The following is a 12,441-nucleotide window of genomic DNA, read 5'->3' as shown; positions in this document are numbered from 1 at the left end:
CACACACAAAAGAAAAAGCAGAAACAAAATGAAAATGCGCAGCAAATTAAAAAAACACACGCAAAAGAAAAAGCAGAAACAAAATGATAATGCGCTGCAAATTAAAAAACACACACAAAAGAAAAAGCAGAAACAAAATGAAAATGCGCAGCAAATTAAAAAAACACACGCAAAAGAAAAAGCAGAAACAAAATGAAAATGCGCAGCAAGTTAAAAAAACACACGCAAAAGAAAAAGCAGAAACAAAATGAAAATGCGCAGCAAGTAGACAATCCCAAACCGGAAGTGCTCCACCACGCTAGGGGGCGCGGTGAGCTCATGTGGCACAGTCGCTACACAGTAGTGATGGGAAGTTCGACTGAATTAACTGATTTGATTCTTTCGAGCTGTCCGTTGTAATGAATCGATTCTAAAATCGATTCTGTGATTCACTTTTTTTCCGTCTTTTTTGCGCCTGACCGTATGAGTCAACGAATCATGGGATCGGATAATAAATCAAACGGTGTCTCAAGGTTACGTTATTTGACTGAAAGATGGGGCTGGTGTTAAACAAAAATGTTCAGCTTGACTATTCACAATAAAAAAAACAATATATAAAAAGCAGAAAGGGTGTCGATGCTGAATAAACACGCGTGTATATATAGTTCTTATTTTCTTGACTTTAGCCAAATTCATGTGCATGAGTATCAAGGACTACATCACAGTTAACAACTGCAATATTACCAATACAATCACACACACATACAATGAGCATGAGTAAACTTGCATACGTTGTTGTGTAAACGTCAAAGTTAATAAATATCTTTGGTTTTTGATGACAGACATATGGTTTTATTATGCAGAAATGCAATAATTTACTGTTGTGAACGCCGCAATGGCTCTTGGGATCGGTTCGCAAACCATCCGTTTGAGTCGCCGACGGAGTGTCCGAGAGTCCGTTCGATGAACAAATCGAACTTACGGTTTTCGGACACTCGGTCGGTGACTAAAACGAATGGTTTGCGAACCGATCCCAAGAGCCCTCGCCGCCTCGCGGCATTTGCTGCGGAAATGCAGTTACGCTGTTGAAAGGAATAAAATTAACGCAGCTGTTCACAGGGCTGTCAACTTTGGTCAGCCGGTTGGCCAGAGATTTTCCATTTCAGACAAGTCCGCACACGCATTTACACCTTTGTGACAGTTTTATTCCCTTGTAAATGGTCTGTAGGGTTTGCAAACTACCCCAACGCTTTTGCTGCAGCTAATTTTAGGTTTATAATGTAATAATATAAATTTGCAGTAAGATTTCTTGCACGAGCGTGAGAATCCGAAAGCGTGAGTGTCACGCCAGATGCGTGAGAGTTGGCAGCCCTGTGTTCATTTATCACAACAGTAAATTATTGCATTTCTGCATAATAAAACCATATGTCTTTCATCAAAAACCAAAGATATTTATTAACTTTGACGTTTACACAACAACGTATGCAAGTTTACTCATGCTCATTGTATGTGTGTGTGATTGTATTGGTAATATTGCAGTTGTTAACTGTGATGTAGTCCTTGATACTCATGCACATGAATTTGGCTAAAGTCAAGAAAATAAGAACTATATATACACGCGTGTTTATTCAGCATCGACACCCTTTCTGCTTTTTATATATTTTGTTTTTTTTATTGTGAATAGTCAAGCTAAACATTTTTGTTGAACACCAGCCCCATCTTTCAGTCAAATAACGTAACCTTGAGACACCGTTTGATTTATTATCCGATCCCATGATTCGTTGACTCATACGGTCAGGCGCAAAAAAGACGGAAAAAAAAGTGAATCACAGAATCGATTTTAGAATCGATTCATTACAACGGACAGCTCGAAAGAATCAAATGAGTTAATTCAGTCGAACTTCCCATCACTACTGTGTAGCGACTGTGCCACATGAGCTCACCGCGCCCCCTAGCGTGGTGGAGCACTTCCGGTTTGGGATTGTCTACTTGCTGCGCATTTTCATTTTGTTTCTGCTTTTTCTTTTGCGTGTGTTTTTTTTTAACTTGCTGCGCATTTTCATTTTGTTTCTGCTTTTTCTTTTGCGTGTGTTTTTTTAACTTGCTGCGCATTTTCATTTTGTTTCTGCTTTTTCTTTTGCGTGTGTTTTTTTAATTTGCTGCGCATTTTCATTTTGTTTCTGCTTTTTCTTTTGTGTGTGTTTTGTCTCTAGGGGACACCGTACATTACACCTTATGAAAGGTGTTCCAAAAGGAGCAAGGATATAACCAGGGCCGTTTCTAACTTTCTAGCGAAAGATATGATGCCCCTAAGCACAGTAGAACAAGACGGGTTTAGGAAATTAGTGAAAGTGCTTGACTCCAGGTACGAACTCCCTGGCAGAAAATACTTTTCCAAAACCGCACTACCTCAGCTGTATGAAGAGTGCCGCGGAAAGCTGGAAAATAATCTAAGGAATGTAAAATACTTTGACACTACCACCGACCTATGGTCCAGCCGCACATCCGAGCCATATTTGAGCCTCACCATTCATTACATCGACGAGGACTGGGGTCTGCAATCAAGATGCTTGCAGACTGCATATTTTCCAGACAACAATACTGCGGAAATACTTTCTGCGGGTCTGGAGGATGCACTCGCATCTTGGGACCTTAGCGAGGATCGCCAGGTGTGCATTACAACGGACAACAGCGCAAACATTGTTAAGGCTGTCTCACTTAAAAACTGGACTCGCCTACAGTGCTTTGGTCACCGGCTGCATCTAGCCATTGGTAAGTTAAGCATCTACAACATACATATAGTTAAAGTTTTCAGTGCTAAAACGGCATATGAGGATTTATAACATATCTTACGATGTCACAGCATTTAAGGCTATCACGTTTGACTGCATAATTTAGAAAATGCTGTTGTATTCACACTGCCCTAACAAGCACCAACTTGCGTGTGGTTGTGTGCTGTAAAGGCAGATATAAATAAATAAATGATCGTCTAGACCTGCTTGACGCTATTTAATAAATATGCATATACAGTATATTAAGCATGTTACATGGCGTTAATGTTTTAAAAAGTGAGTAATGCATCTGTTCTACAATAATAACGTGATAATTTCTCATAATTCATTCCGTTTTTGTTGTCATTGCATGCTTAAGCCATTATGTCAGTTTATTGGGGCAGTGTGTAATAGCCTTTATTTAACTCCGAATTGTGGGATAAAAAGACAGCCCTAGTGTGTGTGGCTTAAATGTTGTTTCTCATTATTGTTTGAAAATCTCAAAACATTGTAATTTATCATCACAAAATACTTTTTATCATCACAAACAAGTATTTTTTTATAAAAATCTTTGCCTTGTAAAGATTCTGAGCATGTGCCTATACTGTTTTCTTCATCATCAGAGGGGAGTATGAGAGACCAGAGAATCCAAAGAGCCATGGGTGTGTGCAAAAAAGTGGTCAGTGCTTTTCCCTTCTCGTGGAAAATGAAACGCGAACTAGCGGCCACTCAAGAGGAGCTCAAGCTGCCAAAGCACAAGTTGATCACAGAATCACCGACCAGGTGGGGGTCACGCCATGCAATGATAGCACGAGTGCTAGAACAGGAGAAGGCCATTGCAAAAGTTTTATCAGCTGATAAAAAAACAAGGCACTTGGCTCCCTCATGGCAGGATATTGAGGTTCTGGAGTCTGTGTGCAAGGCTCTAAACCCACTTGCTAATTTCACTGATGCCCTTTCTGGTGAAAAATATGTGAGTGTGTCATACCTGAAACCTGTACTGCATCTTTTCAATGAGGAGGTCTTGAAACCTGTAGCTGATGACTCAGAGCTCACAAAGACCATCAAGGCTTCTGTCATCAGCTATCTGAATGAGAAATATGACAATGCTGCCACTGATGACCTTTTGAGCATAGCATCCCTTGTTGATCCTCGTTTAAAGAAACGCTACATCAAAGATGACAAGCTTGAGGCTGTAAAATCCAGAGCTGTGGCTCAGATGCTGGATGAATGTCAGAGCACATCGCAAGCTACTCCTGAATTCCCATCCACTGCACTGGGAGGAGGCAAAGGTGATGGTGCTGATGCTACACCAGCCAAACTGCAGAAGAAGACACTGGGCAGCTTTTTTAAGTCCTACACTAAGTCTGCTGCAACATCTGGTCTCACAGAACAGCAGGCTATTGAAACTGAACTAAACAGCTACCTGCAAGCTCCTGATGCAGACAGTGAGACCAACCCCCTGGTATGGTGGAAGATCAATGCAGCGACATTCCCCAGAGTGAGCCTCCTGGCAAAACGTTACTTGTGTATTCCTGCCACCAGCTCACCCTCAGAACGTGCTTTTAGCACAGGTGGTAATATTGTTTGCTGCAACAGGGCAGCTTTAAAGCCAGACACAGTGGACAGACTAGTCTTTCTGGCAAAAAACCTGTAAACGTTTTACAAATTGAGTGCATTAGCTAGAAATTGATTTTTGTTTACCTTTTATTTAATGTACCTCTTAAAGTCACTGCTCACAGACTAGTCTTCCTGGCAAAAAAACAGAGTTTTACAAATTGTGTGCACTTGCTAGAAGTTGAATATTTTTGTTTACATTATGCACATTTAATGTACCTCTTAATGCCAGACACTGTTCACAGACTAGTTTTCCTGTCAAAAAACAGATAAATAAATAAGATAATAATGTGAAAGTTTTACAAATTGTGTTCACTAGCTAGAAGTTGTATAATTTTATGTTTTGCACATTTGACCTACCTCTTAAAGTCAGACACTGTGGTCTAATTGTGTTACAAATTATGTTTTTACAATAATTTTGTTTACATTTTGTACATTTACTGATTTTACCATACTTTGTCACAACTGTCACGATCGGGCGTAAGGCGAGCAGGGAAGCAGGCGAAAGCAGCCAGGAAGTCAGGTAAATGGGGTTTATTCCACGACAGACGGACATCCACGGACAATACAATGACGGATCTGGCATACATGGGGAGACGCGGACTCATATACACAAGACTAGGCAAACGAAACAGGAAACAGCTGGGCACAATCGGGGAAGCACACGTGGATAATGAGGGGGCGTGGCACACACTAGGAGCGGACGGAGCGGGGCGTGACATAACCCCCCCCCAAAGGCGCGCACACCGGGCGCGCCCGAGAGGAGGCGACGGACGGGACGAAACCGGGGAACAGGACCTGGAAGACAAAAGGCAAAACATCAACCAAAGGCGGGGACCGGAAACAGGACAGAGGAACAAAACAGGAACAGGGACCAGAAGAACGACAAGACACGACAAAGAACAGGAAACGCAGACAGGCAAACAGAGAAGGGGGACACAGAGGGAACACCCACAGGCGACACGAAGGGGCCAGGAGTGAACAGAGGAGACGCAGAGGAGCAGAGACAGGAGGCAGAAAGGGAAAGGGAGGAGGAGCAAGGGGAGCACGAGGGAGCCCAGGCGGGCGACAGGCAGCGGCCGGAGGGGCCGCAGGGGAGAGGGAGAAGGGAGCAGGAGGGGACCACCCAGGGGCCAAGGGAACGGGACGAGGGAGTGACGGAGGGGACACGGAGGGAGCAGGAGGGAAACCCAGTGAAGGCAGGCAGGAGGGGGAAGCCGCGGCAGGCGGAGGCGCAGCCGGAGCCGGCAAAGGCGCCGTCCGACGCTCAGCCGGAGCAGGGGGGCCCGGAGGCGGCCGACATGGACCCGGAGGCGGGACCGAGGACCGGCACCGAGGATCCAGGGGGGGACCCGGCGGCGACCGCCGACCCCGAGCCGGAGGACCCGCAGGCAGCCACCGAGCCACAGCCAGGGGCCGAACGGGCGAGCCAGGGGGCAGGGCGGGCGGGACCCGGGCCCGACGCCTATGTCCCCTTCCCTTACGGGACACCGACAGGCGGGGCGTTGGCCTTGCCGGGGTAAGGGCGAGGGAGTCAGAGCCTCCCTGGGGGCAACAGGCGTGGCCATAGGCGGGGCAGCCAGGGCCGCGGGCAGGTCGGAAGAGGCGGCCTCGTACAGGGCCGCGGGCAGGACGGGAGAGGCGGCCTCGGACAGTCGTGCAGCCAGCAGGGGGCGCCTTGGCGGGCAGAGCTGAGGCGGCTGTAGGCGTGCGACCAGCAGGGGGTGCCTCAGCGGGCGCCGCCGTCACGTGGTCAGCAGGGGTCGCCTGGGTAGGCACCTCGGGCATACAGTCAGCAGGGGGCGCCTCGGCGGGCGCCTTCGGCGTCCGGCCAGCAGGGGGCGCCTCGGCGGGCACCGCCAGCACGTGACCAGCAGGGGGCGCAACCGCGGCCACCTCACGCAGCTCAGGCGCCGGCCGGACAGGCAGTTCAGGAGCCGGCAGGACAGGCGAGACAGGCAGTTCAGGTGCCGGCAGGACAGGCGAGACAGGCAGTTCAGGTGCCGGCAGGATGGGCGCCGCCATCACGTGGCCAGCAGGGGGCGCCGTCGCGGGCACCTCCATCACGCAGCCAGCAGGGGGCGCCGTCGCGGGCGCCGCCATCACGTGGCCAGCAGGGGGCGCCGTCGCGGGCACCTCCATCACGCGGCCAGCAGGGGGCGTTGTCGCGGGTGCCGCCATCACGCGGCCAGCAGGGGGCGCCGCGGCGGGTGCCGCAGCCAGAGTGGTGGCAGCTGCAGGGACTGCAGGCAGAGCAGGCAGGACAGGCGGGTCAAGCAGGACAGGCGGAGCAGGCGGTGCTGCTGGCATCGCGGCAGCAGCAACAGGCGGTGCCGCCGCGGGCAGATCGGCGGCGGCAGCAGGCGGCGCAGCCGCGGGCAGATCGGCGGCGGCAGCAGGCGGCGCAGCCGCGGGCAGATCGGCGGCGGCGGCAGCAGGCGGTGTCGCGGGCAGATCGGCGGCGGCGGCAGCAGGCGGTGCCGCGGGCAGATCCGGAACATGCCAGTCCGGATCGGACAGGTCCGGAGCAGGTAGGAGGGGTGCTGAGCGCGTAGGCGCCTTCCCTCTAAGGGCTTTGGGCACCCGGGGAACAGCGTCCCACACGGCGCGTATCCCGCCTAGACCCAGGCGCGCCGGCCGGTAAAAGTAAGCCTCCAAAGGAGGCGGCTTCTCCGGGTGGAGGCTCACCAGGCGGGCAGCGGCGATGTTGTCCCAGGCAGGGAGAAGAGAGCAGGCTCCCACAAAGAGCGTCGGGGCTGCTTCCTCCAGCTCTCTGCTCCGCTTCTCCCGGCTGCTCGCTGTGCGCTGGATCAGGCGTTGAAGGCACTTCCGTGCCCTAGTCAGCGGGTATTCCTGCCCGGCTGGGCGCTCCTTCTGGAGCAGGTCCCGGCCCTGGCTGGCCAGCTCCAGGGCTACCGGGTCCTCCTGGACTTCGGGCTGGGATTGCCAGTACACGAATTCTTGCAGGAGACCGAGCCAGTGGTGCTCGGTCTCCCGCGTCGTGTTGTTACGGAGATCCGTCATTCTGTCACGATCGGGCGTAAGGCGAGCAGGGAAGCAGGCGAAAGCAGCCAGGAAGTCAGGTAAATGGGGTTTATTCCACGACAGACGGACATCCACGGACAATACAATGACAGATCTGGCATACATGGGGAGACGCGGACTCATATACACAAGACTAGGCAAACGAAACAGGAAACAGCTGGGCACAATCGGGGAAGCACACGTGGATAATGAGGGGGCGTGGCACACACTAGGAGCGGACGGAGCGGGGCGTGACAACAACTTTTATTTTTTGATTTTTTATTTTAGTAAATTGTTTTAATTTTTAAGGCCAAATCTGTCATCTGTTTTTCTTAATAAACTATACTTTAAAATGTAATTTAATGAACCCTTTAATTTTTGTGGCTTCAGTCATTGTTGGGATACTCTTTTAAAGCTGGCAGCATTAACAGCTTATATCGAAATATATATCGTTACCGTTCAATATGGGGAAAAATTATCGAGATTACATTTTTGCCATATCGCCCAGCCCTATGTACACCTGTCTTAAAATGTAAGGGATACTGGAGCTTGGTTGGGGTGGTCAGATGGCTCGCGGTGGGTGCCGGAAAATTTCCCTTATTTTCAAATCCAAAACTTGACAGGTATGATCTCTGTCATCCGATAGATGCAGTCAGGAGGTATCTGATTGGCTGCTGCTGGCCGAGAGGTTATCCAGAGGAGAGCGGATGGAAGCAGATCCCACTTAATGAAGTTCGTCAACAGCACATCCAGTGATCCATTTTCATTGTTACATCACACCAGCTCTCATTGTTCTGAAAATCGAGAGGAAGACGACACTCATCCAGACCATCAAAGATGAACAAGACTTTGTACCTAAACAGCTCAGTGTATTCAAGTGATTTCAGTTCTGGGACAAAGCAGTGAAGCAGTTCAATCAGACTGTATCTGTCACGCCCAGCTCCGTACGATCCTCGTGTGTGCCATGCCCACCTCGTTACCTCGTGTTATTTCCTAATTGTTATCACCTGTTTCCTTTTTGATTTTGACTTGTCTTGTGTAGTTAGTCTACGTCTGTGTTAGTATCCCAAGTCCGGTCATTGTAGTGTCATTCTGTGTTGTTGCCTGCCGTTTGTGGAATTAAAGCCTGTGTTCCCCTATTCACGGCTTCATTTGCCTGCTTCCGCCCTGCATCGTGACAGTATTCATCCTTAATCAAATTCAGGACCCGGAAAGGAACAGCAAATATGAAGTGAACACCCTGGTTTGCTTTCCCTTCTGCCTAGTCGAGAATAAATTTCTGCACAGAAACTGTTTTCCCGATACCTGCCACCCCTTTAGTGAGTACAGTTCTTATAGGTGTCTCACACCCACATATGGGTTTAAATATATCATTGCACTTGACTGTAGTATCCTCTGTTCACCTTTTCTTGGATACTGTTTCAATCTGTCTCACTTCATGTTCATCATTGACTCCTCCAGTCCCACCTTCAGTTATGTAGAGTTCTGTGTAAATCTCTTTGAGAAGTGTTGGCCATCCTTCCTTAGCTTTCCCTTCAAAAACACACTTAAATTTCTTCTTCAGCGTACATTTGATCGTGCTGAACATGAGCTCCCCTGAAGAAAAATGAGAGGAAAATGCATTAATTCTCAACATGATCCTGACCAGTATGGGAGGAGGATTAAAACACACAACATTAATCCCAACATGACCCCTACCCAGCCCTAACTTTAACCATAAGCTACCAAACAAAATATGAGACTTTTTGCATGTTTAGCTTTTTGATTGCATTCACAGATGTTAGTGGGGATCTGAGAAATGGACCCCACACCGTAAAAATAACGGGGCATTTTTGTTGGGATACCTAATCCCCCCCCACACACACTTTTTACTATTTCATCCATCCATCCATTAACATCCGCTTATCCGAGGTCGGGTCGCGGGGGCAGCAGTCTCAGCAGGGAAACCCAGACTTCCCTCTCCCCGGCCACTTCCTCCAGCTCCTCTGGGGGGATCCCGAGGCGTTCCCAGGCCAGCGAGACATAGTCCCTCCAGCGTGTCCTGGGTCTTCCCCGGGGCCTCCTCCCAGTGGGACATGCCCGGAACACCTCACCAGGGAGGCGTCCAGGAGGCATCCTAAGCAGATGCCCGAGCCACCTCATCTGGCTCCTCTCAATGCGGAGGAGCAGCGGCTCTACTCTGAGTCTCCCCCGAATGACCAAGCTCCTCACCCTATCTCTAAGGGAGAGCCCAGCCACTCTGCGGAGAAAACTCATTTCGGCCGCCTGCACTCGCGATCTCGTTCTTTCGGTCACTACCCACAGCTTGTGACCATACACAGCAAAACTGTCAGTGTTAATTTTTCAGTGTTAGTTGAAATCAACAAAGTTAAGTGTTATTTAAACACGTAATCTAGCAAGAGTAACACTTCAAGAATCCGTTCTTGAAAGTGTCGGTGCATATATCGGTCGTTTATTAATTTTTACACGGTCAGTGTTAAATTTACCACACCTCCTTTTCCGGTGAAGAATCCATCTCTGGAAAGAAACTGTCTTGCTTATTTCGGCGGCCATTTAACGAATACAGACACTGGCAGCAGGTAAGTTATGTAACTCCTTTATGTGTTCTAGAATGATTTTGAGTGAATTTTACTTTTCGGCTGTAGTTATTGCATAAACGTTGCGATGTGTTATAGAAATTTTGATGCCTCCATGGCGCTAATTTTATATATTGTAAGCATTCATGCGCTGCTAGCACATGACTAACGGGCGGGAAAACTACGCCCTGGAGAACTTTTACGAAGGCTGTCAATTAACAAAAAGTAAATAACGAATAAATTTCACATTTTGCAATGAATTAATTGCGATTCATTTTTAATATTGTGTATTGCATATTAAATTAATCTGGTCGCGCCTGAAAAAAACCAAACGGAGCGGTGTTTCCTATGGCGTATCAAGTTGAAATCAGTTGAATTTTTAGAAGAGTACCGGGCTCGTCAATGTTGGCGAGTTAGCAACAACTAGTGCTTCATTTCAACGTTTTGCTGATGTGCCTGCCGCATTTCACTAGACGGCACACTGAACATAAGAACAATAAATTTACAAACGAGAGGAGCCATTCGGCCCATAAAGCTCGTTTGGGGAGAACTTAACTAATGGCTCGAGAGTTGTTAAAGTCTTATCTAGCTCTGATTTAAAGGAGCCCAGGGTTTTTAGCTTGCGCTACACTAGCAGGAAGACTATTCCATTCTCTAACAAAGTACAGTATAGCAAAGTGCCTGGCTCTGAAGTAGACTATACACTCACCTAAAGGATTATTAGGAACACCTGTTCAATTTCTCATTAATGCAATTATCTAATCAACCAATCACATGGCAGTTGCTTCAATGCATTTAGGGGTGTGGTCCTGGTCAAGACAATCTCCTGAACTCCAAAATGAATGTCAGAATGGGAAAGAAAGGTGATTTAAGCAATTTTGAGCATGGCATGGTTGTTGGTGCCAGACAGGCCGGTCTGAATATTTCACAATCTGCTCAGTTACTGGGATTTTCACGCACAACCATTTCTAGGGTTTACAAAGAATGGTGTGCAAAGGGAAAAATATCCAGTATGCGGCAGTCCTGTGGGCGAAAATGCCTTGTTGATGCTAGAGGTCAGAGGAGAATGGGCCGACTGATTCAAGCTGATAGAAGAGCAACTTTGACTAAAATAACTACTCGTTACAACCGAGGTATGCAGCAAAGCATTTATGAAGCCACAACACGCACAACCTTGAGGCGGATGGGCTACAACAGCAGAAGACCCCACCGGGTACCACTCATCTCCACTACAAATAGGTAAAAGAGGCTACAATTTGCACGAGCTCACCAAAATTGGACAGTTGAAGACTGGAAAAATGTTTCCTGGTCTGATGAGTCTCGATTTCTGTTGAGACATTCAAATGGTAGAGTCAGAATTTGGCGTAAACAGAATGAGAACATGGATCCATCATGCCTTGTTACCACTGTGCAGGCTGGTGGTGGTGGTGTAATGGTGTGGGGGATGTTTTCTTGGCACACTTTAGGCCCCTTAGTGCCAATTGGGCATCGTTTAAATGCCACGGCCTACCTGAGCATTGTTTCTGACCATGTCCATCCCTTTATGACCACCATGTACCCATCCTCTGATGGCTACTTCCAGCAGGATAATGCACCATGTCACAAAGCTCGAATCATTTCAAATTGGTTTCTTGAACATGACAATGAGTTCACTGTACTAAAATGGCCCCCACAGTCACCAGATCTCAACCCAATAGAGCATCTTTGGGATGTGGTGGAACGGGAGCTTCGTGCCCTGGATGTGCATCCCACAAATCTCCATCAACTGCAAGATGCTATCCTATCAATATGGGCCAACATTTCTAAAGAATGCTTTCAGCACCTTGTTGAATCAATGCCACGTAGAATTAAGGCAGTTCTGAAGGCGAAAGGGGGTCAAACACCGTATTAGTATGGTGTTCCTAATAATCCTTTAGGTGAGTGTATATTTACTAGTGTGCGTTATACAGTATATTCCACACCACCATTTGAAGGTGGTGAAATGCTGGATCCAGTAGACTACAAAGGAGTGAGCAAATGGGTCAGGGTACCAAATAATAATAATAATAATAATACATTTTATTTTTGGGCGCCTTTCAAAAACCCAAGGACACCTTACAGAGCATAAACAATAAAAACAAATAAAAATACATAAAACAATTAAATCACATGAATAAAATAAAACAGCGACTAAGATGAGAGATGTGTACTAAAGTGAGTAAGCCTGTCTGAAAAGATGGGTTTTGAGTTTACTCTTAAATGAGGGAAGTGAGTCTAAGTTCCTAATAGTAGGTGGTAGTGAATTCCAGAGAAGGGGTGCAGAGCAACTAAAAGCTCGGTTTCCCATAGTGACAAGGCGGGCAGAGGGAATACTGAGATAAGGAACAGATGAGGATCTGAGAGAGCGGGACGGAATGGCGATGTGAATCAGATCACACAGGTATGGAGGGGCCAGGTTATGGATGCATTTAAATGTAAGAAGCAAAATTTTGTAT

The 12,441-nt window shown here is 47.6% G+C and overlaps 1 protein-coding gene across 4 annotated transcripts; it reads left to right on the top strand.

Moving 5' to 3' along the window:
* Positions 1–1,939: 1,939 nt before the first annotated feature.
* LOC111838649 (E3 SUMO-protein ligase ZBED1-like) lies at positions 1,940–8,530 on the top strand. 4 transcript variants are annotated; one of them, XR_011984582.1, is made up of 3 exons: positions 1,940–2,751; positions 3,374–4,890; positions 8,038–8,530. XR_011984582.1 is itself a non-coding variant. In XM_072704355.1 (3 exons), exons 1-3 carry the CDS (start codon positions 2,280–2,282, stop codon positions 8,056–8,058), a joined length of 1,335 nt encoding a protein of 444 aa, XP_072560456.1. In that variant the 5' UTR covers positions 1,940–2,279; the 3' UTR covers positions 8,059–8,530. The 4 variants fall into 4 exon arrangements, 3 of the variants coding, with proteins under 3 accessions (XP_072560456.1, XP_072560455.1, XP_072560454.1); XM_072704355.1 differs by having other exon boundaries at positions 3,374–4,215; XM_072704354.1 differs by having other exon boundaries at positions 3,374–4,251.
* The last annotated feature ends 3,911 nt before the right edge of the window (positions 8,531–12,441 follow it).

This window comes from Paramormyrops kingsleyae, chromosome 21, assembly GCF_048594095.1.
Source record: "Paramormyrops kingsleyae isolate MSU_618 chromosome 21, PKINGS_0.4, whole genome shotgun sequence".
NCBI classification, from domain to species: domain Eukaryota; kingdom Metazoa; phylum Chordata; class Actinopteri; order Osteoglossiformes; family Mormyridae; genus Paramormyrops; species Paramormyrops kingsleyae.
This window is presented reverse-complemented; position numbering and strand designations above follow the sequence as displayed.